The sequence below is a fragment of the Salvelinus fontinalis genome, chromosome 25 (genome assembly GCF_029448725.1).
Source record: "Salvelinus fontinalis isolate EN_2023a chromosome 25, ASM2944872v1, whole genome shotgun sequence".
In the NCBI taxonomy this organism is placed as follows: Eukaryota; Metazoa; Chordata; class Actinopteri; order Salmoniformes; family Salmonidae; genus Salvelinus; species Salvelinus fontinalis.
Window position 1 is genome coordinate 40,188,136 of NC_074689.1, and position 26,655 is coordinate 40,214,790.

The 26,655-nt window shown below is 50.2% G+C and overlaps 1 protein-coding gene across 2 annotated transcripts in view; it reads right to left on the reverse strand.

The window, feature by feature from the left end:
- The window catches only part of LOC129823271 (procollagen-lysine,2-oxoglutarate 5-dioxygenase 2-like), a 213,219-nt gene extending 204,573 nt beyond the window's left edge, over window positions 1-8,646 (reverse strand). The window contains exon 1 of one of the 2 annotated variants that reach the window (XM_055882196.1): window positions 8,353-8,646. In XM_055882196.1, the coding sequence (XP_055738171.1) occupies window positions 8,353-8,452 (100 nt within the window). In that variant the 5' untranslated portion in view covers window positions 8,453-8,646. The remainder of the gene's footprint in view (window positions 1-8,352) is intronic. The other variant, XM_055882195.1, reaches the window with a different exon arrangement.
- Between the last annotated feature and the right edge of the window lie 18,009 nt (window positions 8,647-26,655).

Here is a 26,655-nt window from a genome sequence, read left to right on the forward strand (position 1 = left end):
TGGGTATCTTTATATACCATAGAATGTATGGGTATCTTTATATACCATAGAATGTATGGGTATCTTTATATACCATAGAATGTATGGGTATCTTTATATACCATAGAATGTATGGGTATCTTTATATACCATCAAGGTGGAGTTTCCTTTTTCTCAGTGTGAAAATGTTCATAGAAGGTCCTCATAATGTCCCAGAGCCTACGTCCTAACTGACACCCTCCGTAGTGCACTACTGTTGTCCAGGTCCTCATAATGTCCCAGAGCCTACATCCTAACTGACACTCTCCGTAGTGCACTACTGTTGTCCAGGTTCTCATAATGTCCCAGAGCCTACGTCCTAACTGACACCCTCCGTAGTGCACTACTGTTGTCCAGGTCCTCATAATGTCCCAGAGCCTACGTCCTAACTGACACCCTCCGTAGTGCACTACTGTTGTCCAGGTCCTCATAATGTCCCAGAGGGTACGTCCTAGCTGACACCCTGCGTAGTGCACTACTGTTGTCCAGGTCCTCATAATGTCCCAGAGCCTACGTCCTAACTGACACCCTCCGTAGTGCACTACTGTTGTCCAGGTCCTCATAATGTCCCAGAGCCTACGTCCTAACTGACACCCTGCGTAGTGCACTACTGTTGTCCAGGTCCTCATAATGTCCCAGAGCCTACGTCCTAACTGACACCCTCCGTAGTGCACTACTGTTGTCCAGGTCCTCATAATGTCCCAGAGCCTACGTTCTAACTGACACCCTCCGTAGTGCACTACTGTTGTCCAGGTCCTCATAATGTCCCAGAGGGTACGTCCTAGCTGACACCCTGCGTAGTGCACTACTGTTGTCCAGGTCCTCATAATGTCCCAGAGCCTACGTCCTAACTGACACCCTCCGTAGTGCACTACTGTTGTCCAGGTCCTCATAATGTCCCAGAGCCTACGTCCTAACTGACACCCTGCGTAGTGCACTACTGTTGTCCAGGTCCTCATAATGTCCCAGAGCCTACGTCCTAACTGACACCCTCCGTAGTGCACTACTGTTGTCTAGGTCCTCATAATGTCCCAGAGCCTACGTTCTAACTGACACCCTCCGTAGTGCACTACTGTTGTCCAGGTCCTCATAATGTCCCAGAGCCTACGTCCTAACTGACACCCTCCGTAGTGCACTACTGTTGTCCAGGTCCTCATAATGTCCCAGAGCCTACGTCCTAACTGACACCCTGCGTAGTGCACTACTGTTGTCCAGGTCTTCCTAATGTCCCAGAGGCTACGTCCTAACTGACACCCTCCGTAGTGCACTACTGTTGTCCAGGTCCTCATAATGTCCCAGAGGCTACGTTCTAATTGACACCCTGCGTAGTGCACTACTGTTGTCCAGGTCCTCATAATGTCCCAGAGCCTACGTTCTAACTGACACCCTCCGTAGTGCACTACTGTTGTCCAGGTCCTCATAATGTCCCAGATGCTACGTTCTAACTGACACCCTGCGTAGTGCACTACTGTTGTCCAGGTCCTCATAATGTCCCAGAGCCTACGTCCTAACTGACACCCTCCGTAGTGCACTACTGTTGTCCAGGTCCTCATAATGTCCCAGAGCCTACGTCCTAACTGACACCCTCCGTAGTGCACTACTGTTGTCCAGGTCCTCATAATGTCCCAGAGCCTACGTTCTAACTGACACCCTCCGTAGTGCACTACTGTTGTCCAGGTCCTCATAATGTCCCAGAGCCTACGTTCTAACTGACACCCTCCGTAGTGCACTACTGTTGTCCAGGTCCTCATAATGTCCCAGAGCCTACGTCCTAACTGACACCCTCCGTAGTGCACTACTGTTGTCCAGGTCCTCATAATGTCCCAGAGCCTACGTTATAACTGACACCCTGCGTAGTGCACTACTGTTGTCCAGGTCCTCCTAATGTCCCAGAGGCTACGTCCTAACTGACACCCTCCGTAGTGCACTACTGTTGTCCAGGTCCTCATAATGTCCCAGAGCCTACGTCCTAACTGACACCCTCCGTAGTGCACTACTGTTGTCCAGGTCCTCATAATGTCCCAGAGCCTACGTCCTAACTGACACCCTGCGTAGTGCACTACTGTTGTCCAGGTCCTCATAATGTCCCAGAGCCTACGTCCTAACTGACACCCTCCGTAGTGCACTACTGTTGTCCAGGTCCTCATAATGTCCCAGAGCCTACGTCCTAACTGACACCCTCCGTAGTGCACTACTGCTGTCCAGGTCCTCATAATGTCCCAGAGCCTACATCCTAACTGACACCCTGCGTAGTGCACTACTGTTGTCCAGGTCCTCATAATGTCCCAGAGGGTACGTCCTAGCTGACACCCTGCGTAGTGCACTACTGTTGTCCAGGTCCTCATAATGTCCCAGAGCCTACGTCCTAACTGACACCCTGCGTAGTGCACTACTGTTGTCCAGGTCCTCATATTGTCCCAGAGCCTACGTTCTAACTGACACCCCGCGTAGTGCACTACTGTTGTCCAGGGCCCATAGGGGATAGTGTGCCGGTGAGGACACATCCATGGTACAGAGTGCCTCTCAGTCTTCCTGGTTGACGGTTGAGGAAAGCCAGAGCTCAGAAACCGACAGCTGCAAACCCGTCGACCCACAGACATCTACACTGAGACACCTTCCAGCTTTCACCGGAATGTTAAAAACTCGATTACACACAACCTCTGTCATAATAACACTGTAGTGATGAAAGACACAAGCCCCTAAGGATAAACTTTCCACTTTGTGTCGTCATCTTGCCCCGTTTCACAGAGAAGTTTCTAGAAGCTAGCGGTTGCTATAGTCTGGTCCAATCATTAATGTAAACACATACACAGAACTCACAGCGATTAAAGTTAAGCAGCTCCATTTCAACCTATTATGGTCACAGGTTTGTGCTTTCCCAGATTTAAAACGCTGAAGCTTTACGGTCTGTTGCCTTCGACGTTGTTGAGAACTTTTTAAGAGAAAAGAAAACTAAATCTACTCTGTGGTTGAATTTCAACACAAGATGCCCAAACACATCTCTCCCTATTATAAAACATAAATAATCTGTTTTGTTATATATTAAATTGTAATATTGGAAAGTAAACTCAAAATGTAATAAATGCCAACTCTATATCTGACGTGGTTCAGGTGGCTTCCTTATTCATGTCCATAACCATGTGTGTGAGGCGTAAACTTTTGTTTCAAATTAGATTTGTTTAAGACTACCAAGAAACTCTGTGTGACCCTGATTTAGTCCACTACACCACTAAATCAAAAGGTTAAACATGTCCACACACACCAGGCGCCAGATCATTCTGTACTCTCAATCATAAAGTGTCAAACAGGACAGAGAGCACATAGAGGACAGAGAGTATATAGAGGACAGAGAGTATATAGAGGACAGAGAGTATATAGAGGACAGAAAGTATATAGAGGACAGAGAGTGTATAGAGGACAGAGAGTATATAGAGGACAGAGAGTGTATAGAGGACAGAGAGTATATAGAGGACAGAGAGTATATAGAGGACAGAGAGTATATAGAGGACAGAGAGTGTATAGAGGACAGAGAGTGTATAGAGGACAGAGAGTGTATAGAGGACAGAGAGTATATAGAGGACAGAGAGTGTATAGAGGACAGAGAGTGTATAGAGGACAGAGAGTATATAGAGGACAGAGAGTATATAGAGGACAGAGAGTATATAGAGGACAGAGAGTATATAGAGGACAGAGAGTATATAGAGGACAGAGAGTGTATAGAGGACAGAGAGTATATAGAGGACAGAGAGTATATAGAGGACAGAGAGTATATATAGGACAGAGAGTATATAGAGGACAGAGAGTATATAGAGGACAGAGAGTATATAGAGGACAGAGAGTATATAGAGGACAGAGAGTGTATAGAGGACAGAGAGTATATAGAGGACAGAGAGTATATAGAGGACAGAGAGTATATAGAGGACAGAGAGTATATAGAGGACAGAGAGTATATAGAGGACAGAGAGTGTATAGAAGACAGAGAGTAGCCATAGAGGACAGAGAGTATATAGAGGACAGAGAGTGTATAGAGGACAGAGAGTATATAGAGGACAGAGAGTATATAGAGGACAGAGAGTATATAGAGGACAGAGAGTATATAGAGGACAGAGAGTGTATAGAGGACAGAGAGTATATAGAGGACAGAGAGTATATAGAGGACAGAGAGTATATAGAGGACAGAGAGTATATAGAGGACAGAGAGTATATAGAGGACAGAGAGTATATAGAGGACAGAGTATATAGAGGACAGAGAGTATATAGAGGACAGAGAGTATATAGAGGACAGTTAGCACATAGAGGACAGAGAGCATATAGAGGACAGAGAGTATATAGAGGACAGAGAGTATATAGATTACAGAGAGTATATAGAGGACAGAGAGTATATAGAGGACAGAGAGTATATAGAGGACAGAGAGTGTATAGAGGACAGAGAGTATATAGAGGACAGAGAGTATATAGAGGACAGAGAGTATATAGAGGACAGAGAGTATATAGAGGACAGAGAGTGTATAGAGGACAGAGAGTATATAGAGGACAGAGAGTATATAGAGGACAGAGAGTATATAGAGGACAGAGAGTGTATAGAGGACAAAGAGTATATAGAGGACAGAGAGTATATAGAGGACAGAGAGTGTATAGAGGACAGAGAGTATATAGAGGACAGAGAGTATATAGAGGACAGAGAGTATATAGAGGACAGAGAGTATATAGAGGACAGAGAGTATATAGAGGACAGAGAGTTTATAGAGGACAGAGAGTATATAGAGGACAGAGAGTATATAGAGGACAGAGAGTATATAGAGGACAGAGAGCGTATAGAGGACAGAGAGCGTATAGAGGACAGAGAGCGTATAGAGGACAGAGAGCGTATAGAGGACAGAGAGCGTATAGAGGACAGAGAGCGTATAGAGGACAGAGAGCGTATAGAGGACAGAGAGCGTATAGAGGACAGAGAGCGTATAGAGGACAGAGAGCATATAGAGGACAGAGAGTATATAGAGGACAGAGAGTATATAGAGGACAGAGAGTATATAGAGGACAGAGAGTATATAAAGGACAGAGAGTATATAGAGGACAGAGAGTATATAGAGGACAGAGAGTATATAGAGGACAGAGAGTATATAGAGGACAGAGAGTATATAGAGGACAGAGAGTATATAGAGGACAGAGAGTATATAGAGGACAGAGAGTATATAGAGGACATAGAGTGTATAGAGGACAGAGAGTATATAGAGGACAGAGAGTATATAGAGGACAGAGAGTATATAGAGGACAGAGAGTGTATAGAGGACAGAGAGTATATAGAGGACAGATGGACTTCCTTCTCTCTTTGTCAATGAAAGTGAAAATATCAGATGAGGCCATTCAGCTTTGTTGAAAGTTTAAGTATAAATAGAGGCCATGCAGCTTTGATGAAAGTTTAAGTATAAATAGAGGCCATGCAGCTTTGTTGAAAGTTTAATTATAAATAGAGGCCATGCAGCTTTGATGAAAGTTTAAGTATAAATAGAGGCCATGCAGCTTTGATGAAAGTTTAAGTATAAATAGAGGCCATGCAGCTTTGATGAAAGTTTAAGTATAAATAGAGGCCATGCAGCTTTGTCATCGTTTGCAGCCAAGTGTTGATTGAGGCTCATAAAGCTTTTGAATTCCATCGTAAATCTTTAAATAGTGACTGAAGCTGTTTGATGTGATGTGAGCCACACGTTAAATGTTTCAGAGTGGGAAGACTTAATTTAGTGTCTCCCTGGCCCAGTTCAGTTTCCAGAATTGTGAACAGTTAGATGCTTATCCTGTAACACACAGCGTTTACAGACAGATTTAATCCATTCCTTTGAAAGAGGTGGAAGAATATAGAAATGGCAGTGATAAGCTTACATTGTTATTTTGGGCCAAAGCCCTAGGCTACTTAACTACCAAAGACACTGATTGCATCATGTCCAATGTAATAAAATGTGCCAAATGAAAGCCCTTTTTCAGAGAGATGTTTTGTTCTGTAGCTGGCCTGTAAAAGTGTCTATCGGAGGGTCTAATTAGCACCCCGCCCCCTTAACCATAAGCAGAGGGAGAGGGGCTACGACATAAATGGCTTAGTGTGTGTGAGAGAAAGGGCTTTTGGGGGCTGTAGTTTCCCTCGACCTCACAACACCACTGTACTGTTAGGTAGTAACACTAGTTAACATCTAAGCATACAGCTGTCATGATGCAGAGTCTCACAACACGTATGGCTACAGTTTCTGGGCTGAGAGGCCCTGTGTTTCTGGGCTGAGAGGCCCTGTGTTTCTGGGCTGAGAGGCCCTGTGTTTCTGGGCTGAGAGGCCCTGTGTTTCTGGGCTGAGAGGCCCTGTGTTTATGGGCTGAGAGGCCCTGTGTTTCTGGGCTGAGAGGCCCTGTGTTTCTAAGCAGTTGTGTTTTACTGAGATTATTTCCGAGTAACCGACAGAGCAATTTAGTGACACGTGCATGTGTACCGACGAAGGAGTTTTTCAGACAAGTACATTAAGTTATAGCCCTTCTGAGGAGGTTTCCTTTAGTCTACTATACCTAAATATACCCCAGTCTAATATACCCCAGTCTCTGAACAGCTGAGCTGTGAGGTCCTAACTTCTGTATGTATCAGGTGGTACTTGACTGGGGTCCATGTTTTTTAGGCCTAATTCTAAAACGGGTTGGTCAAAACAAGCGTTGAGATACAAAAAAAATAAACAATTGTTCATCACAGGTAAATCTATGATGCAAAAAAACAATGGCCATTTGTTTTCTGTTCCATTTGCTAAATTCATGCGCATCAGGACCAGCCTCCTCCGTACCGCAGACCAGCCACCTCGTACCGCAGACCAGCCACCTCGTACCACAGACCAGCCTCCTCCGTACCGCAGACCAGCCGCCTCGTACCGCAGACCAGCCACCTCGTACCACAGACCAGCCGCCCCGTATCGCAGTCCAGCCGCCCCGTATCGCAGACCAGCCGCCTCGTATCGCAGACCAGCCGCCTCGTATCGCAGACCTGCCGCCCCGTATCGCAGACCAGCCGCCCCGTATCGCAGACCAGCCGCCTCGTATCGCAGACCAGCCGCCTCGTATCGCAGACCAGCCGCCTCGTACCGCAGACCAGCCGCCCCGTATCGCAGACCAGCCGCCCCGTATCGCAGACCAGCCGCCTCGTATCGCAGACCAGCCTCCTCGTATCGCAGACCAGCCGCCCCGTATCGCAGACCAGCCGCCTCCGTACCGCAGACCAGCCGCCCCGTATCGCAGACCAGCCATGCTAAGAAAGTGATCTAGCACGCCTTCTCTGTACAATTTCTTTATTATGCAGTGTTGACTGGTGTATTGTGAGGCCACTTAGAGTAGCCTGCTGTAGATGCTATATGATCAAACGATTAGGATGGAGCGATGGGTGGATGGTATCAGGGTTGGCGTCCTCGTCCTCAGCCTCAATTGCTACCCGGCTGGTGGACGAGATTAGGGGCAGCTGGAGTAGGGATTTAACCAGTAATTACTGTGGTGGTAGGGCAAATGGAAAAGACACTATCACCTGTGCCATAAGGGTCCAGACCTCTAGGCAGAAGGCTGTGGTGCGCTCACATACAGAGAGGATTCAGTTGAATTAGTACTATCGTAATAATTCCAACAGGGTGGCCTTCTCATTCAGTTTGCAGCATAGCATTGTAGCAAACCCGTGAGTCTACACATTCATTCAAGATAGACAAGCTCATGAGAAAACACACTGAAACTAATACAGGTTTGTGGATAAGTTTAAAAGTTTGTTGGTAACTACAGAATACTTCTACAGAAGACTGGTCAAGTGTTACGTTCTACATCTTAATATTAGATTACAATTATTATTTGGATTTGGATTAGAAAACATTACCTATAGGGAGATAAAAGTTGCGCTCCACTATAAATTAAACCAGAACATGCATTTAAGGCTGAAAATGTGAGAAACTGCAGACGTTTATTTTTTTCCCTTTGAGAGAAAGTCCTAGAACTCTGTCGTGTAAATTTGACATCACCATGTTCCACTTCGCAACCACAGCAGACGTGTAATTTTCCCACACCAAGCGCAGTCACCGTGAACCTGCGCTTCCTCACGTAACATGATGTATTTTGTGAATACAACATCTCTTAACATTGATCACAGATCAGTGGATAGACATCGTTCACAATAGCAAGATAATAAAGTAATATTTTAGAAAATAAGCACATTTATTAGGAGACAAACTAATAATAAGTAGAGAAAGTGTCAAAAACAAGACAACACGACTTCAATTCAGTATTATGTAAAAAAAAATGTTGGCTATAAGATAATAATAATAGCCTAAAGCCGCTTACCTGTTGGAAATGGCTGTTGACTGCTGTCGGCTGAGTGGGCATTGGAAATAAACGGTGCACAGGAAAACCATACTAAAACAACAAACTTCAGATACTCCATGTCTTCGGTGGGTTTTCAGGCAGTCCCTTGTTGCAGAGCGGGGGTTAGGGGACTGACCGATCCGTTGCTTCTCCTCCGCTAGTCTGCTGTGCGCTAGTGGTCAGGACGCCCACCTTGGGGTCGACGACTTACTGGCTTTCCTCTCGCGATAATACAATTCCGTTTTTAAAAGTCCTTCAGCCAAACTTTGAGAGAGAGAGAGAGAGAGAAAGAGAGAGGTGGGTGAGAGTGAGGCAACCGTTGGTTATTAAGCCCCCAGGGACTGCTAGAATAAATACTGTTATTCAGAGAGAGAACAGACCGCTAAAGGTGGGGTTCCTTAATTGCAACTGTAGCCACTTGGCTACTTCTTCCAGTAGCGTTGCGTGTTGGTCTAACAGAGAGTTAGAGAGAGAGAGAGGGAGAGAGAGGGAGAGAGACAGAGAGAGAGGGAGAGTTAGAGAAAGTTAGAGAGAGAGAGAGAGAGAGAGAGCGAGAGAAAGAGAGAGACTTCTGTATGTGGAATGTTTACTGTTAATTTGTATTGTTTGTTTCACTTTTGTGTATTGTCTACCTCACTTGCTTTGGCAATGTTAACACATGTTTCCCATGCCAATAAAGCCCCTTGAATTGAATTGAATTGAATTGAGAGAGTGAGAGTGTGCCATCACAGCAGCAAGATTTGTGACCTGTTGTCACAAGAAAAGGGCAACCAGTGAAGACCAAACACCATTGTAAATACAACCCATATTTATGCTTATTTATTTTAACTTGTGTGCTTTAACAATTTGTACATTGTTACAACACTGTATATATATAATATGACATTTGTAATGTCTTTATTGTTTTGAAACTTCTGTATGTGTAATGTTTACTGTTCATTTTTATTGTTTATTTCACTTTTGTATGTTATCTACCTCACTTGCTTTGGCAATGTTAACACATGTTTCCCATGCCAATAAAGCCCCTTGAATTGAATTGAATTGAAATGATAGATAGATAGATAGATAGATAGATAGATAGATAGATAGATAGATAGATAGATAGATAGATAGATAGATAGATTAGAGACATATTTCTCTCAGATTACACAGACCCACAAAGAATTGGAAAACAATCCCAATTTTTGATAATCTCCCATATCTACTGGGTGAAATTCCACAGTGTGCCATCACAGCAGCAAGATGTGTGACCTGTTGCCACAAGAAAAGGGCAACCAGTGAAGAACAAACACCACTGTAAATACAACCCATATTTATGATTATTTATTTTCCCTTTTGTACTTTAAACAATTTGCATACCGTTACAACACTATATACAGCCAATAATATAACATTTGGAATGTCTCTATTCATTTGAAACTTTTGTTTGTGATGTTAAATCCTGGTTAATTTCACTTTTGTTTTTGGTAGATGTAAACACGTGTTTCCCATGCAAAAAAAGCCCCTTCAAATGTAATTGAATTATGCAGAGAGAGAGAGAAGTTTGGTGTGAAAGTGTGATTGAACAAATACAGCTGTATTTGACAAACCCCCTACCGCCCTAAAGTAAGTAGCCTACCCCTTCGTCCCTGTCCCCTTCCACCCTCACCACAAGTGATTGAAATACATGAGGCCTGTGTGGTTAACAGTCATTCTCTTCTCTCCTCAGGTCTTCTAACAGTTCTGACTCAAATGGCTGGAAAAAAGGGAAATAATATTTCAATGACAGCTGTGAGAAACTTTTTTTCAGAAAACAATATAATAAAAAACTGGTGGGATCCACACACAGTTAATTGTGATTTATTTAACCTTTATTTACCTAGGCAAGTCAGTTAAGAACAAATTATTGTTTACAATGACGGCCGACCACGGCCAAACTCTAAGCCAGACGACGCTGGGCTAATTGTGCGCCGCCCTCCCAATCACCGCCGGTTGTGATACAGCCTGGAATCGAACCAGGGTCTGTAGTGACGCCTCTAGCACTGATATAAGGTGCTTTAGACCGCTGCACCACTCGGGAGCCCAAATGTTAGGCTAGATCAGGACGCAGGAAGACTTTTACAAACTGGCTGGTGGGAACCAAACACAGTTAGCCTAGATCAGGACGCGGTAAGACTTTTAGAAACTGGCTGGTGGGAACCAAACACAGTTAGCCTAGATCAGGAAGCGGTAAGACTTTTAGAAACTGGCTGGTGGGAACCAAACACAGTTAGCCTAGATCAGGAAGCGGTAAGACTTTTAGAAACTGGCTGGTGGGAACCAAACACAGTTAGCCTAGATCAGGACGCGGTAAGACTTTTAGAAACTGGCTGGTGGGAACAGTAGATGCAGTAGAGTAGTCTATATGACTATAGGAGACAGCTAAATGCAGTATAGTAGTCTATATGACTATAGGAGACAGCTAAATGCAGTAGAGTAGTCTATATGACTATAGGAGACAGCTAGGTGCAGTAGTCTATATGACTATAGGAGACAGCTAGGTGCAGTAGTCTATATGACTATAGGAGACAGCTAGATGCAGTAGAGTAGTCTATATGACTATAGGAGACAGCTAGGTGCAGTAGAGTAGTCTATATGACTGTGGGAGACATCTATATGAAGTAGAGTAGTCTATATGACTATAGGAGACAGGTAGATGCAATAGAGTAGTCTATATGACTATAGGAGACAGGTAGATGCAGTATAGTAGTCTATATGACTGTGGGAGACATCTATATGAAGTAGAGTAGTCTATATGACTATAGGAGACAGGTAGATGCAGTATAGTAGTCTACATGACTATGGGAGACATCTATATGAAGTAGAGTAGTCTATATGACTATAGGAGACAGCTATATGCAGTAGAGTAGTCTATATGACTATAGGAGACAGCTAGGTGCAGTAGTCTATATGACTATAGGAGACAGCTAGATGCAATAGAGTAGTCTATATGACTATAGGAGACAGGTAGATGCAGTATAGTAGTCTATATGACTGTGGGAGACATCTATATGAAGTAGAGTAGTCTATATGACTATAGGAGACAGGTAGATGCAGTATAGTAGTCTACATGACTATGGGAGACATCTATATGAAGTAGAGTAGTCTATATGACTATAGGAGACAGCTATATGCAGTAGAGTAGTCTATATGACTATAGGAGACAGCTAGGTGCAGTAGAGTAGTCTATATGACTATAGGAGACAGCTAGATGAAGTAGAGTAGCCTATATGAGTAGTCTATATGACTAAAGGAGACGACAGTGCCCTCGGAAAGTATTCAGACCCTTTGACCTTTTCCACACTTTGTTACGTTATAGCCTTATTCTAAAATTGATTACATTTTTAAAAAAAAATTCTAATCAATCCACACATAATGCCCCATAATGACAAAGCGAAAACAAGTTGTTTGGATTTATAAATATAAAGAACGGAAATACCTTATTTACATAATATTCATGATGAATGGATATGTATGAACTTTCCAATTTGTAAGTCGCTCTGGATAAGAGCGTCTGCTAAATGACTTAAATGTAAATGTAAATATTCAGACTCTTTGCTATGAGACTCAAAATTGAGATCAGTCGCATCCTGTTTCCATTGATCATCCTTGAGATGTTTTTACATCTTGATTGGAGTCCACTTGTTGTAAATTAAATTGATTGGACATGATTTGGAAAGACACACACCTGTCAATATATGGTCCCACTGTTGACAATGCATGTCAGCGCAACAACCAAGCCATGAGGTCGAAGGAATTGTCTGTAGAGCTCTGAGACAGGATGATGTCGCGGCACAGATCTGCGGAAGAGTAGCCAAGAAATGTCAGCAAAATTTAAGATCCACAAGAACATAGTGGCCTCCATCAATCTTAAATGGAAAGTATGGAATCACCAAGACTTCTCCTAGAGCTGGGCTCCTGTTCAAACGGAGCAATCGCGGGAAACAGACCTTGGTCAGGGAGGTGACCAAGAACCCGATGGTCAATCAATCAATCAAGTTTATTTTATATAGCCCTTCGTACATCAGCTAATATCTCGAAGTGCTGTACAGAGACCCAGCCTAAAACCCCAAACAGCTAGAATGCAGGTGAAGAAGCACGGTAGCTAGGAAAAACTCCCTAGAAAGGCCAAAACCTAGGAAGAAACCTAGAGAGGAACCAGGCTATGAGGGGTGGCCAGTCCTCTTCTGGCTGTGCCGGGTGGAGATTATAACAGAACTATGCCAAGATGTTAAAAAATGTTCATAAGTGACAAGCATGGTCAAATAATAATCATGGATAATTTTCAGTTGACTTTTCATAGCTGATCATTAAGAGTTGAAAAACAACAGGTCTGGGACAGGTAGGGGTTCCATAACCGCAGGCAGAACAGCTGAAACCGGAACAGCAGCAAGGCCAGGCGGACTGAGGACAGCAAGGAGCCACCACGCCCGGCAGTCCCGACGTATGGTCCCAGGGCTCAGGTCCTCCGAGAGAAAGAAAGAGAGAAGGAGAAAATTAGAGAGAGCCAAGATTTTCAAAATGTTCATAAATGACAAGCATGGTCAAATAATAATCAGGAATAAATCTGTTGGCTTTTCATAGCCGATCATTAAGAGTTGAAAACAGCAGGTCTGGGACAGGTAGGGGTTCCGTAACTGCAGGCAGAACAGATGATCAGTCAGATAGAGCTCCACAGTTCCTCTGTGGAGATGGGAGAACCTTCTAGAAGGACAACCATCTCTGCAGCACTCCACCAATCAGGCCTTTATGATAGAGTGGCCAGACGGAAGCCACTCCTCAGTAAAAGGCACATGACAGCCAACTTACAGTTTGCCAAAATGCACTGAAAGACTCTCAGATCATGATAAACGAGATTCCGTGGTCTGATAAAACTAAGATTGAACTCTTTGGCCTGAATACCAAGTGTCACCCTTGGAGCAAACCTGGCACCATCCCTACAGTGAAGCATGGTGGTGGCAGCTTCGTGCTGTGGGGATGTTTTTCAGCGGCAGGGACTGGAGACTACGTAGTCAGGACAGAGGAAAAGATGAATGGAGCAAAGTACAGAGAGATCCTTGATGAAAACCTCCTACGGAGTGCTCAGGACATCAGACTGGGGCGAAAGTTCTCCTTCCAACAGGACAACGACCCTAAGTATACAGCCAAGACAATGCAGGCATGGCTTCCGGACAAGTCTCTGAATGTCCTTGAGTGGCCCAGCCAGAGCCCGGACTTGATCCCAATTGAACATTTCTGGAGAGACCTGAAAACAGCTGTGCAGTGACGCTCCCCTTCCAACCTGACAGAGCTTGAGAGGATCTGCAGAAAAGAATGGGAGAAAATCCACAAATACAGGTGTGCCAAGCCTGTATCGTCATACCCAAGAAGACTTCAGGCTGGTCTGAATACTTATGTAAATGTGAAATTTCCGTTTATTATTTTATTACGTTTGCAAAAAAGTCTAAAACCTGTTTTTGCTTCATCATTATTGGGTATTGTGATGTCATTATGGGGTATTGTGATATCATTATGGGGTATTGTGATGTCATTATGGGGTATTGGGTGTCGATTGATGACTAAAAAACACAATTTAATCAATTTTAGAATAAGGCTGTCACCTAAAAAATTGTGGAAAAAGTCACGGGGTGAGAAAACTTTCCGAATGCACTGTATATGTCCATAGGAGACAGCTAGCTGCAGTAAATTAATGTTTTAATGAAGTTCAGCTGTCTCAGTGTGGGTAGGCTATTTCCCACATGTGTTCTCTTATTCGGGTCTATGGTGTGTTAAGTGTAGTAGATCATGTGCCCAGGGCCCCAGGCCGTATCCCATGTCTGGAAATTGAAGTATGGATGACTTTTAGGCTTTCCATAGTCAATGACATCATTCAGCTACTCCTGCAGAGGTAGCCCAGACAGAGAGGGAGGGAGAGAAACAGTTTATGAGTGAACTAGTTTTGCCTCCAAGGTGCCTGGTAACACAGAGCTAAAGGGCAATGACATGAAATCCATGTTTCACTTGGACTGGGATCAAGAAAGGTTTTAAATCTAGTTTTATTGTAAGAGTCAGGAAAAATGTTAGAGGAGGTGTTGTCAAGGCTAGAGGTGGTGTTGTTATTAAGGCTCGAGGAGGTGATGTCAAGGCTAGAGGAGGTGTTGTCAAGGCTAGAGGAGGTGATGTCAAGGCTAGAGGAGGTGTTGTCAAGGCTAGAGGAGGTGATGTCAAGGCTAGAGGAGGTGTTGTCAAGGCTAGAGGAGGTGTTGTCAAGACTAGAGGAGGTGTTGTCAAGACTAGAGGAGGTGTTGTCAAGGCTAGAGGAGGTGTTGTCAAGGCTAGAGGAGGTGTTGTCAAGACTAGAGGAGGTGTTGTCAAGGCTAGAGGAGGTGTTGTCAAGGCTAGAGGAGGTGATGTCAAGGCTAGAGGAGGTGTTGTCAAGGTTAGAGGAGGTGTTGTCAAGGCTAGAGGAGGTGTTGTCAAGGCTAGGGGAGGTGTTGTCAAGGTTAGAGGAGGTGTTTTTCAAGGCTAGAGGAGGTGTTGTCAAGACTAGAGGAGGTGTTGTCAAGACTAGAGGAGGTGTTGTCAAGGCTAGAGGAGGTGTTGTCAAGGCCAGAGGAGGTGTTGTCAAGGTTAGAGGAGGTGTTGTCAAGGTTAGAGGATGTGTTGTCAATGTTACAGGAGGTGTTGTCAAGACTAGAGGAGGTGTTGTCAAGGCTAGAGGAGGTGTTGTCAAGGCTAGAGGAGGTGTTGTCAAGGCTAGAGGAGGTGTTGTCAAGGCTAGAGGAGGTGATGTCAAGGCTAGAGGAGGTGTTGTCAAGGCTAGAGGAGGTGTTGTCAAGGCTAGAGGAGGTGATGTCAAGGCTAGAGGAGGTGTTGTCAAGGCTAGAGGAGGTGTTGTCAAGGCTAGAGGAGGTGTTGTCAAGGCTAGAGGAGGTGTTGTCAAGGCTAGAGGAGGTGTTGTCAAGGCTAGAGGAGGTGTTGTCAAGGCTAGAGGAGGTGTTGTCAAGGCTATAGGAGGTGATGTCAAGGCTAGAGGAGGTGTTGTCAAGGCTAGAGGAGGTGATGTCAAGGCTAGAGGAGGTGTTGTCAAGGCTAGAGGAGGTGATGTCAAGGCTAGAGGAGGTATTGTCAAGGCTAGAGGAGGTGTTGTCAAGGCTAGAGGAGGTGTTGTCAAGGCTAGAGGAGGTGTTGTCAAGGCTAGAGGAGGTGTTGTCAAGGCTAGAGGAGGTGTAGTCAAGGCCAGAGGATGTGTTGTCAAGGCTAGAGGAGGTTTTGTCAAGGCCAGAGGAGTTGTAGTCAAGGCCAGAGGAGGTGTTGTCAAGGCTAGAGGAGGTGTTGTCAAGGCTAGAGGAGGTGTTGTCAAGGCTAGAGGAGGTGTTGTCAAGGCTAGAGGAGGTGTTGTCAAGGCTAGAGGAGGTGTTGTCAAGGCTAGAGGAGGTGTTGTCAAGGCTAGAGGAGGTGTTGTCAAGGCTAGAGGAGGTGTTGTCAAGGCTAGAGGAGGTGTTGTCAAGGCTAGAGGAGGTGTTGTCAAGGCTAGAGGAGGTGTTGTCAAGGCTAGAGGAGGTGTTGTCAAGGCCAGAGGAGGTGTTGTCAAGGCTAGAGGAGGTTTGTGTTGTCGAGTCTAGACGACTTGTTTTGGAATGGATCACTCTGCTGGCCAACTGTTGGATGAAATAAAATACAAAATCATGCATTCTTGATTACATGCTGTCTCTGAACGTCAAACCGATGGACAGACAGACGGGTGGACAGACAGTAGCAGTAGTGCTTCCTCATTATGCCTTAGGGGGCCAGTCTAACAGGCCTCTGGCTGGTACAGTAGGAAACACCAGTCTAACAGGCCTCTGGCTGGAGGTAGGAGGGAGAACAGGGAGGTAGGGGGGAGAACAGGGAGGTAGGACGGAGAACAGGGAGGTAGGAGGGGAGAACAGGGAGGTAGGAGGGGAGAACAGGGAGGTAGGGGGGAGAACAGAGAGATAGGAGGGGAGAACAGGGAGGTAGGAGGGAGAACAGGGAGGTTGGGGGGAGAACAGGGAGGTAGGAGGGGAGAACAGGGAGGTAGGAGGGGTGAACAGGGAGATAGGAGGGGAGAATAGGGAGGTAGGAGGGGAGAACAGGGAGGTAGGGGGGAGAACAGGGAGATAGGAGGGGAGAACAGGGAGGTAGGAGGGAGAACAGGGAGGTAGGGGGGAGAACAGGGAGATAGGAGGGGAGAACAGGGAGGTAGGAGGGAGAACAGGGAGGTAGGAGGAGAGAACAGGGAGGTAGGAGGGGAGAACAGGGAGGTAGGAGGGGAGAACAGGGAGGTAGGAGGGGAGAACAGGGAGGTAGGAGGGGAGAACAGGGAGGTAGGAGGGGAGAACAGGGAGGTAGGAGGGGAGAACAGGGAGGTAGGAGGGGAGAACAGGGAGGTAGGAGGGGAGAACAGGGAGGTAGGACGGAGAACAGGGAGGTAGGAGGGGAGAACAGGGAGGTAGGAGGGGAGAACAGGGAGGTAGGGGGGAGAACAGAGAGATAGGAGGGGAGAACAGGGAGGTAGGAGGGAGAACAGGGAGGTTGGGGGGAGAACAGGGAGGTAGGAGGGGAGAACAGGGAGGTAGGAGGGGTGAACAGGGAGATAGGAGGGGAGAATAGGGAGGTAGGAGGGGAGAACAGGGAGGTAGGGGGGAGAACAGGGAGATAGGAGGGGAGAACAGGGAGGTAGGAGGGAGAACAGGGAGGTAGGGGGGAGAACAGGGAGATAGGAGGGGAGAACAGGGAGGTAGGAGGGAGAACAGGGAGGTAGGAGGAGAGAACAGGGAGGTAGGAGGGGAGAACAGGGAGGTAGGAGGGGAGAACAGGGAGGTAGGAGGGGAGAACAGGGAGGTAGGAGGGGAGAACAGGGAGGTAGGAGGGGAGAACAGGGAGGTAGGAGGGGAGAACAGGGAGGTAGGGGGGAGAACAGGGAGGTAGGAGGGGAGAACAGGGAGGTAGGAGGGGAGAACAGGGAGGTAGGAGGAAGAACAGGGAGGTAGGAGGGGAGAATAGGGAGGTAGGAGGGGAGAACAGGGAGGTAGGAGGTAGGAGGGGAGAACAGGGAGGTAGGGGGGAGAACAGGGAGGTAGGAGGGGAGAACAGGGAGGTAGGAGGAAGAACAGGGAGGTAGGAGGGGAGAACAGGGAGGTAGGAGGGAGAAAAGGGAGGTAGGAGGGGAGAACAGGGAGGTAGGAAGGGAGAACAGGGAGGTAGGAGGGGAGAACAGGGAGGTAGGATAGGAGAACAGGGAGGTAGGAGGGACAATAGAGAGGTAGGAGGGGAGAACAGGGAGGTAGGAGGGGAGAATAGAGAGGTAGGAGGGGAGAACAGGGAGGTAGGAGGTGAGAACAGGGAGGTAGGAGGGGAGAACAGGGAGGTAGGAGGGGAGAACAGGGAGGTAGGAGGGGAGAACAGGGAGGTAGGAGGGGAGAATAGGGAGGTAGGAGGGGAGAACAGGGAGGTAGGAGGGGAGAATAGAGAGGTAGGAGGGGAGAACAGGGAGGTAGGAGGGGAGAACAGGGAGGTAGGAGGGAGAACAGGGAGGTAGGAGGGGAGAGAAGGGAGGTAGGAGGGGAGAACAGGGAGGTAGGAGGGGAGAACGGGGAGGTAGGAAGGGAGAATAGGGAGGTAGGAGGGGAGAATAGGGAGGTAGGAGGGGAGAACAGGGAGATAGGAGGGAGAACAGGGAGGTAGGAGGGGAGAATAGGGAGGTAGGAGGGGAGAATAGGGAGGTAGGAGGGGAGAACAGGGAGGTAGGAGGGGAGAACAGGGAGGTAGGAGGGGAGAATAGGGAGGTAGAAGGGGAGAACAGGGAGGTAGGAGGGGAGAACAGGGAGATAGGAGGTAGGAGGGGAGAACAGGGAGGTAGGAGGGGAAAATAGGGAGGTAGGAGGGGAGAACAGGGAGATAGGAGGTAGGAGGGGAGAACAGGGAGGTAGGAGGGGAGAATAGGGAGGTAGGAGGGGAGAACAGGGAGGTAGGAGGGGAGAATAGGGAGATAGGGGGGAGAACAGGGAGGTAGGAGGGGAGAACAGGGAGGTAGGAGGGGAGAACAGGGAGGTAGGAGGAAGAACAGGGAGGTAGGAGGGGAGAACAGGGAGGTAGGAGGGAGAAAAGGGAGGTAGGAGGGGAGAACAGGGAGGTAGGAGGGGAGAACAAGGAGGTAGGAGGGGAGAACAGGGAGGTAGGATAGGAGAACAGGGAGGTAGGAGGGAGAATAGAGAGGTAGGAGGGGAGAACAGGGAGGTAGGAGGGGAGAATAGAGAGGTAGGAGGGGAGAACAGGGAGGTAGGAGGTGAGAACAGGGAGGTAGGAGGGGAGAACAGGGAGGTAGGAGGGGAGAACAGGGAGGTAGGAGGGGAGAACAGGGAGGTAGGAGGGGAGAATAGGGAGGTAGGAGGGGAGAATAGGGAGGTAGGAGGGGAGAACAGGGAGGTAGGAGGAGAGAACAGGGAGATAGGAGGGGAGAACGGGTGGGTAGGAGGGGAGAACAGGGAGGTAGGAAGGGAGAACAGGGAGGTAGGAGGGGAGAACAGGGAGATAGGAGGGGAGAACAGGGAGATAGGAAGGGAGAACAGGGAGGTAGGAGGGGAGAACAGGGAGGTAGGAGGGGAGAACAGGGAGGTAGGAGGGGAGAACAGGGAGATAGGAGGGGAGAACAGGGAGGTAGGAGGGGAGAACGGGGAGATAGGAAGGGAGAACAGGGAGGTAGGACGGGAGAACAGGGAGGTAGGAGGGGAGAACAGGGAGATAGGAGGGGAGAACAGGGAGGTAGGAGGGGAGACCAGGGAGGTAGGAGGGGAGAACAGGGAGGTAGGAGGGGAGACCAGGGAGGTAGGAGGGGAGACCAGGGAGGTAGGAGGGAGAACAGGGAGATAGGAGGGGAAAACAGGGAGATAGGAGGGGAGAACAGGGAGGTAGGAGGGGAGAACAGGGAGGTAGGAGGGGAGAATAGGGAGGTAGGAGGGGAGAACAGGGAGGTAGGAGGGGAGAACAGGGAGGTAGGAGGGGAGAATAGGGAGGTAGGAGGGGAGAACAGGGAGGTAGGAGGGGAGAATAGGGAGGTAGGATGGGAGAACAGGGAGGTAGGAGGAGAGAACAGGGAGGTAGGAGGGGAGAACAGGGAGGTAGGAGGGGAGAATAGGGAGGTAGGAGGGGATAACAGGGAGATAGGAGGGGAGAACGGGGAGGTAGGAAGGGAGAATAGGGAGGTAGGAGGGGAGAATAGGGAGGTAGGAGGGAAGAACAGGGAGGTAGGAGGGGAGAACGAGGAGGTAGGAAGGGAGAATAGGGAGGTAGGAGGGGAGAATAGGGAGGTAGGAGGGGAGAACAGGGAGATAGGAGGGAGAACAGGGAGGTAGGAGGGGAGAATAGGGAGGTAGGAGGGGAGAACAGGGAGGTAGGAGGGGAGAACGGGGAGGTAGGAAGGGAGAATAGGGAGGTAGGAGGGGAGAACAGGGAGATAGGAGGGGAGAACAGGGAGGTAGGAGGGGAGAATAGGGAGGTAGGAGGGGAGAACAGGGAGGTAGGAGGGGAGAACAGGGAGATAGGAGGTAGGAGGGGAGAACAGGGAGGTAGGAGGGGAGAATAGGGAGGTAGGAGGGGAGAACAGGGAGGTAGGAGGGGAGAACAGGGAGGTAGGAGGGGAGAACAGGGAGATAGGAGGGGAGAACAGGGAGGTAGGGGGGGAGAACAGGGAGGTAGGAGGGGAGAACAGGGAGGTAGGAGGGGAGAAAAGGGAGGTAGGAGGGGATAAAAGGGAGGTAGGAGGGAGAATATGGAGGTAGGAGGGGAGAACAGGGAGGTAGGAGGGGAAAATAGGGAGGTAGGAGGGGAGAACAGGGAGGTAGGAGGGGAGAACAGGGAGGTAGGAGGGGAGAACAGGGAGACAGGAGGTAGGAGGGGAGAAAAGGGAGGTAGGAGGGGAGAAAAGGGAGGTAGGAGGGAGAATATGGAGGTAGGAGGGGAGAACAGGGAGGTAGGAGGGGAGAACAGGGAGGTAGGAGGGGAGAACAGGGAGGTAGGAGGGGAGAAAAGGGAGGTAGGAGGGGAGAAAAGGGAGGTAGGAGGGGAGAAAAGGGAGGTAGGAGGGAGAATATGGAGGTAGGAGGGGAGAACAGGGAGGTAGGAGGGGAAAATAGGGAGGTAGGAGGGAGAATAGGGAGGTAGGAGGGGAGAATAGGGAGGTAGGAGTGGAGAACGGGGACATAGGAGGGGAGAACGGGGAGGTAGGAGGGGAGAACAGGGAGATAGGAGGGGAGAAAAGGGAGGTAGAAGGGGAGAAAAGGGAGGTAGGAGGGAGAACAGGGAGATAGGAGGTAGGTGGGGAGAACAGGGAGGTAGGAGGGGAGAACAGGGAGGTAGGAGGGGAGAACAGGGAGGTAGGAGGGGAGAACAGGGAGGTAGGAGGGGAGAATAGGGAGGTAGGAGGGGAGAACAGGGAGATAGGAGGGGAGAACAGGGAGGTAGGAGGGGAGAACAGGGAGGTAGGAGGGGAGAATAGGGAGGTAGGAGGGGAGAACAGGGAGATAGGAGGGGAGAACAGGGAGGTAGGAGGGGAGAACAGGGAGGTAGGAGGGGAAAATAGGGAGGTAGGAGGGAGAACAGGGAGGTAGGAGGGGAGAATAGGGAGGTAGGAGGGAGAACAGGAAGGTAGGAGGGGAGAACAGGGAGGTAGGAGGAGAGAACAGGGAGATAGGAAGGGAGAACAGGGAGGTAGGAGGGGAGAACAGGGAGGTAGGAGGGGAGAACAGGGAGATAGGAGGGGAGAACAGGGAGGTAGGAGGGGAGAACGGGTGGGTAGGAGGGGAGAACAGGGAGGTAGGAGGGGAGAACAGGGAGGTAGGAGGGAGAACAGGGAGGTAGGAGGGGAGAACAGGGAGGTAGGAGGAGAGAACAGGGAGGTAGGAGGGGAGAACAGGGAGATAGGAAGGGAGAACAGGGAGGTAGGAGGGGAGAAAAGGGAGGTAGGAGGGGAGAACAGGGAGATAGGAGGGGAGAACAGGGAGGTAGGAGGTGAGAACAGGGAGGTAGGAGGGGAGAACGGGGAGATAGGAGGGGAGAACGGGGAGGTAGGAAGGGAGAATAGGGAGGTAGGAGGGGAGAATAGGGAGGTAGGAGGGGAGAACGGGGAGGTAGGAGGGGAGAACGGGGAGGTAGGAGGGGAGAACAGGGAGGTAGGAGGGGAGAACAGGAAGGTAGGAGGGGAGAAAAGGGAGGTAGGAGGGAGAATATGGAGGTAGGAGGGGAGAACAGGGAGGTACGAGGGGAGAACAGGGAGATAGGAGGTAGGAGGGGAGAACAGGGAGGTAGGAGGGGAGAATAGGGAGGTAGGAGGGGAGAACAGGGAGATAGGAGGTAGGAGGGGAGAACAGGGAGGTAGGAGGGGAGAATAGGGAGGTAGGAGGGGAGAACATGGAGATAGGAGGTAGGAGGGGAGAACAGGGAGGTAGGAGGGGAGAATAGGGAGGTAGGAGGGGAGAACAGGGAGATAGGAGGTAGGAGGGGAGAACAGGGAGGTAGGAGGGGAGAACAGGGAGGTAGGAGGGGAGAACAGGGAGGTAGGAGGGGAGAACAGGGAGGTAGGAGGGGAGAACAGGGAGATAGGAGGGGAGAACAGGGAGGTAGGGGGGAGAACAGGGAGGTAGGAGGGGAGAAAAGGGAGGTAGGAGGGGAGAAAAGGGAGGTAGGAGGGAGAATATGGAGGTAGGAGGGGAGAACAGGGAGGTAGGAGGGGAAAATAGGGAGGTAGGAGGGGAGAACAGGGAGGTAGGAGGGGAGAACAGGGAGGTAGGAGGGGAGAACAGGGAGGTAGGAGGAGAGAACAGGGAGGTAGGAGGAGAGAACAGGGAGGTAGGAGGGGAGAATAGGGAGGTAGGATGGGAGAACAGGGAGGTAGGAGGAGAGAACAGGGAGGTAGGAGGGGAGAAAAGGGAGGTAGGAGGGGAGAATAGGGAGGTAGGAGGGGAGAACAGGGAGATAGGAGGGGAGAACGGGGAGGTAGGAAGGGAGAATAGGGAGGTAGGAGGGGAGAATAGGGAGGTAGGAGGGGAGAACAGGGAGGTAGGAGGGGAGAACGGGGAGGTAGGAAGGGAGAATAGGGAGGTAGGAGGGGAGAACAGGGAGGTAGGAGGGGAGAACAGGGAGATAGGAGGGGAGAACAGGGAGGTAGGAGGGGAGAATAGGGAGGTAGGAGGGGAGAACAGGGAGGTAGGAGGGGAGAACAGGGAGATAGGAGGTAGGAGGGGAGAACAGGGAGGTAGGAGGGGAGAATAGGGAGGTAGGAGGGGAGAACATGGAGATAGGAGGTAGGAGGGGAGAACAGGGTTGTAGGAGGGGAGAACAGGGAGGTAGGAGGGGAGAACAGGGAGGTAGGAGGGGAGAACAGGGAGATAGGAGGGGAGAACAGGGAGGTAGGGGGGGAGAACAGGGAGGTAGGAGGGGAGAAAAGGGAGGTAGGAGGGGAGAAAAGGGAGGTAGGAGGGAGAATATGGAGGTAGGAGGGGAGAACAGGGAGGTAGGAGGGGAAAATAGGGAGGTAGGAGGGGAGAACAGGGAGGTAGGAGGGGAGAACAGGGAGGTAGGAGGGGAGAACAGGGAGACAGGAGGTAGGAGGGGAGAAAAGGGAGGTAGGAGGGGAGAAAAGGGAGGTAGGAGGGAGAATATGGAGGTAGGAGGGGAGAACAGGGAGGTAGGATGGGAGAACAGGGAGGTAGGAGGGGAGAACAGGGAGGTAGGAGGGGAGAAAAGGGAGGTAGGAGGGGAGAAAGGGGAGGTAGGAGGGGAGAAAAGGGAGGTAGGAGGGAGAATATGGAGGTAGGAGGGGAGAACAGGGAGGTAGGAGGGGAAAATAGGGAGGTAGGAGGGAGAATAGGGAGGTAGGAGGGGAGAATAGGGAGGTAGGAGGGGAGAACGGGGACATAGGAGGGGAGAACGGGGAGGTAGGAGGGGAGAACAGGGAGATAGGAGGGGAGAAAAGGGAGGTAGAAGGGGAGAAAAGGGAGGTAGGAGGGAGAACAGGGAGATAGGAGGTAGGAGGGGAGAACAGGGAGGTAGGAGGGGAGAACAGGGAGGTAGGAGGGGAGAACAGGGAGGTAGGAGGGGAGAACAGGGAGGTAGGAGGGGAGAATAGGGAGGTAGGAGGGGAGAACAGGGAGATAGGAGGGGAGAACAGGGAGGTAGGAGGGGAGAACAGGGAGGTAGGAGGGGAGAATAGGGAGGTAGGAGGGGAGAACAGGGAGATAGGAGGGGAGAACAGGGAGGTAGGAGGGGAGAACAGGGAGGTAGGAGGGGAAAATAGGGAGGTAGGAGGGGAGAATAGGGAGATAGGAGGGGAGAACAGGGAGGTAGGAGGGAGAACAGCGAGATAGGAGGGGAGAACAGGGAGGTAGGAGGGAGAACAGGGAGGTAGGAGGGGAGAACAGGGAGGTAGGAGGGGAGAACAGGGAGGTAGGAGAGGAGAATAGGGAGGTAGGAGGGGAGAACAGGGAGGTAGGAGGGGAGAAAAGGGAGGTAGAAGGGGAGAAAAGGGAGGTAGGAGGGAGAACAGGGAGATAGGAGGTAGGAGGGGAGAACAGGGAGGTAGGAGGGGAGAACAGGGAGGTAGGAGGGGAGAACAGGGAGGTAGGAGGGGAGAACAGGGAGGTAGGAGGGGAGAATAGGGAGGTAGGAGGGGAGAACAGGGAGATAGGAGGGGAGAAGAGGGAGGTAGGAGGGGAGAATAGGGAGGTAGGAGAGGAGAACAGGGAGATAGGAGGGGAGAACAGGGAGGTAGGAGGGGAGAACAGGGAGGTAGGAGGGGAAAATAGGGAGGTAGGAGGGGAGAATAGGGAGATAGGAGGGGAGAACAGGGAGGTAGGAGGGAGAACAGCGAGATAGGAGGGGAGAACAGGGAGGTAGGAGGGAGAACAGGGAGGTAGGAGGGGAGAATAGGGAGGTAGGAGGGAGAACAGGGAGGTAGGAGGGGAGAACAGGGAGGTAGGAGGGGAGAACAGGGAGGTAGGAGGGGAGAACAGGGAGGTAGGAGGGGAGAACAGGGAGGTAGGAGGGGAGAACAGGGAGGTAGGAGGGGAGAATAGGGAGATAAGAGGGGAGAATAGGGAGGTAGGAGGGGAGAACAGGGAGGTAGGAGGGAGAATAGGGAGTTAGGAATGGAGAATAGGGAGATAGGAGGGGAGAACAGGGAGATAGGAGGGGAGAACAGGGAGGTAGGAGGGGAGAATAGGGAGGTAGGAGGGGAGAATAGGGAGGTAGGAGGGAGAACAGGGAGGTAGGAGGGGAGAACAGGGAGGTAGGAGGGGAGAATAGGGAGGTAGGAGGGAGAACAGGGAGATAGGAGGTAGGAGGGGAGAACAGGGAGGTAGGAGGGGAGAACAGGGAGGTAGGAATTGAGAATAGGGAGGTAGGAGGAGAGAACAGGGAGGTAGGAGGAGAGAACAGCGAGGTAGGATGGAAGAACAGGGAGGTAGGAGGGGAGAAAAGGGAGGTAGGAGGGGAGAACGGGGACATAGGAGGCGAAAACAGGGAGGTAGGAGGGGAGAACAGGGAGGTAGGGGGGGAGAACAGGGAGGTAGGAGGGGAGAACAGGGAGGTAGGAGGGGAAAATAGGGAGGTAGGAGGGGAGAATAGGGAGATAGGAGGGGAGAACAGGGAGGTAGGAGGGAGAACAGCGAGATAGGAGGGGAGAACAGGGAGGTAGGAGGGGAGAACAGGGAGGTAGGAGGGGAGAACAGGGAGGTAGGGGGGAGAACAGGGAGGTAGGAGGGGAGAACAGGGAGGTAGGAGGGAGAACAGGGAGGTAGGAGGGGAGAATAGGGAGGTAGGAGGGGAGAACAGGGAGGTAGGAGGGGAGAACAGGGAGGTAGGAGGGGAGAATAGGGAGGTAGGAGGGGAGAACAGGGAGGTAGGAGGGGAGAACAGGGAGGTAGGAGGGGAGAACAGGGAGGTAGGAGGGGAGAACAGGGAGGTAGGAGGGGAAAATAGGGAGGTAGGAGGGGAGAATAGGGAGGTAGGAGGGGAGAACAGGGAGGTAGGAGGGAGAATAGGGAGGTAGGAATGGAGAATAGGGAGATAGGAGGGGAGAACAGGGAGGTAGGAGGGGAGAATAGGGAGGTAGGAGGGAGAACAGGGAGGTAGGAGGGGAGAATAGGGAGGTAGGAGGGAGAACAGGGAGGTAGGAGGGGAGAACAGGGAGGTAGGAGGGGAAAATAGGGAGGTAGGAGGGGAGAATAGGGAGATAGGAGGGGAGAACAGGGAGGTAGGAGGGAGAACAGCGAGATAGGAGGGGAGAACAGGGAGGTAGGAGGGAGAACAGGGAGGTAGGAGGGGAGAATAGGGAGGTAGGAGGGGAGAACAGGGAGTTAGGAGGGGAGAACAGGGAGGTAGGAGGGGAGAATAGGGAGGTAGGAGGGGAGAACAGGGAGGTAGGAGGGGAGAACAGGGAGGTAGGAGGGGAGAACAGGGAGGTAGGAGGGGAGATCAGGGAGGTAGGAGGGGAGAATAGGGAGATAAGAGGGGAGAATAGGGAGGTAGGAGGGGAGAACAGGGAGGTAGGAGGGAGAATAGGGAGGTAGGAATGGAGAATAGGGAGATAGGAGGGGAGAACAGGGAGATAGGAGGGGAGAACAGGGAGGTAGGAGGGAGAACAGGGAGGTATGAGGGGAGAATAGGGAGGTAGGAGGGAGAACAGGGAGGTAGGAGGGGAGAACAGGGAGGTAGGAGGGGAGAATAGGGAGGTAGGAGGGAGAACAGGGAGATAGGAGGGGAGAACAGGGAGGTAGGAGGGGAGAATAGGGAGGTAGGAGGGAGAACAGGGAGGTAGGAGGGGAGAATAGGGAGGTAGGAGGGAGAACAGGGAGGTAGGAAGGGGAGAACAGGGAGGTAGGAGGGGAGAACAGGGAGGTAGGAGGGGAGAACAGGGAGGTAGGAGGGAGAACAGGGAGGTAGGAGGGAGAACAGGGAGATAGGAGGTAGAGGGGAGAACAAGGAGGTAGGAGGGGAGAACAGGGAGGTAGGAGGGGAGAATAGGGAGGTAGGAGGAGAGAACAGGGAGGTAGGAGGAGAGAACAGCGAGGTAGGATGGAAGAACAGGGAGGTAGGAGGGGAGAAAAGGGAGGTAGGAGGGGAGAACGGGGACATAGGAGGCGAAAACAGGGAGGTAGGAGGGGAGAACAGGGAGGTAGGAGGGGAGAAAAGGGAGGTAGAAGGGGAGAAAAGGGAGGTAGGAGGGGAGAAAATTGAGGTAGGAGGGGAGAACAGGGAGGTAGGAGGGTA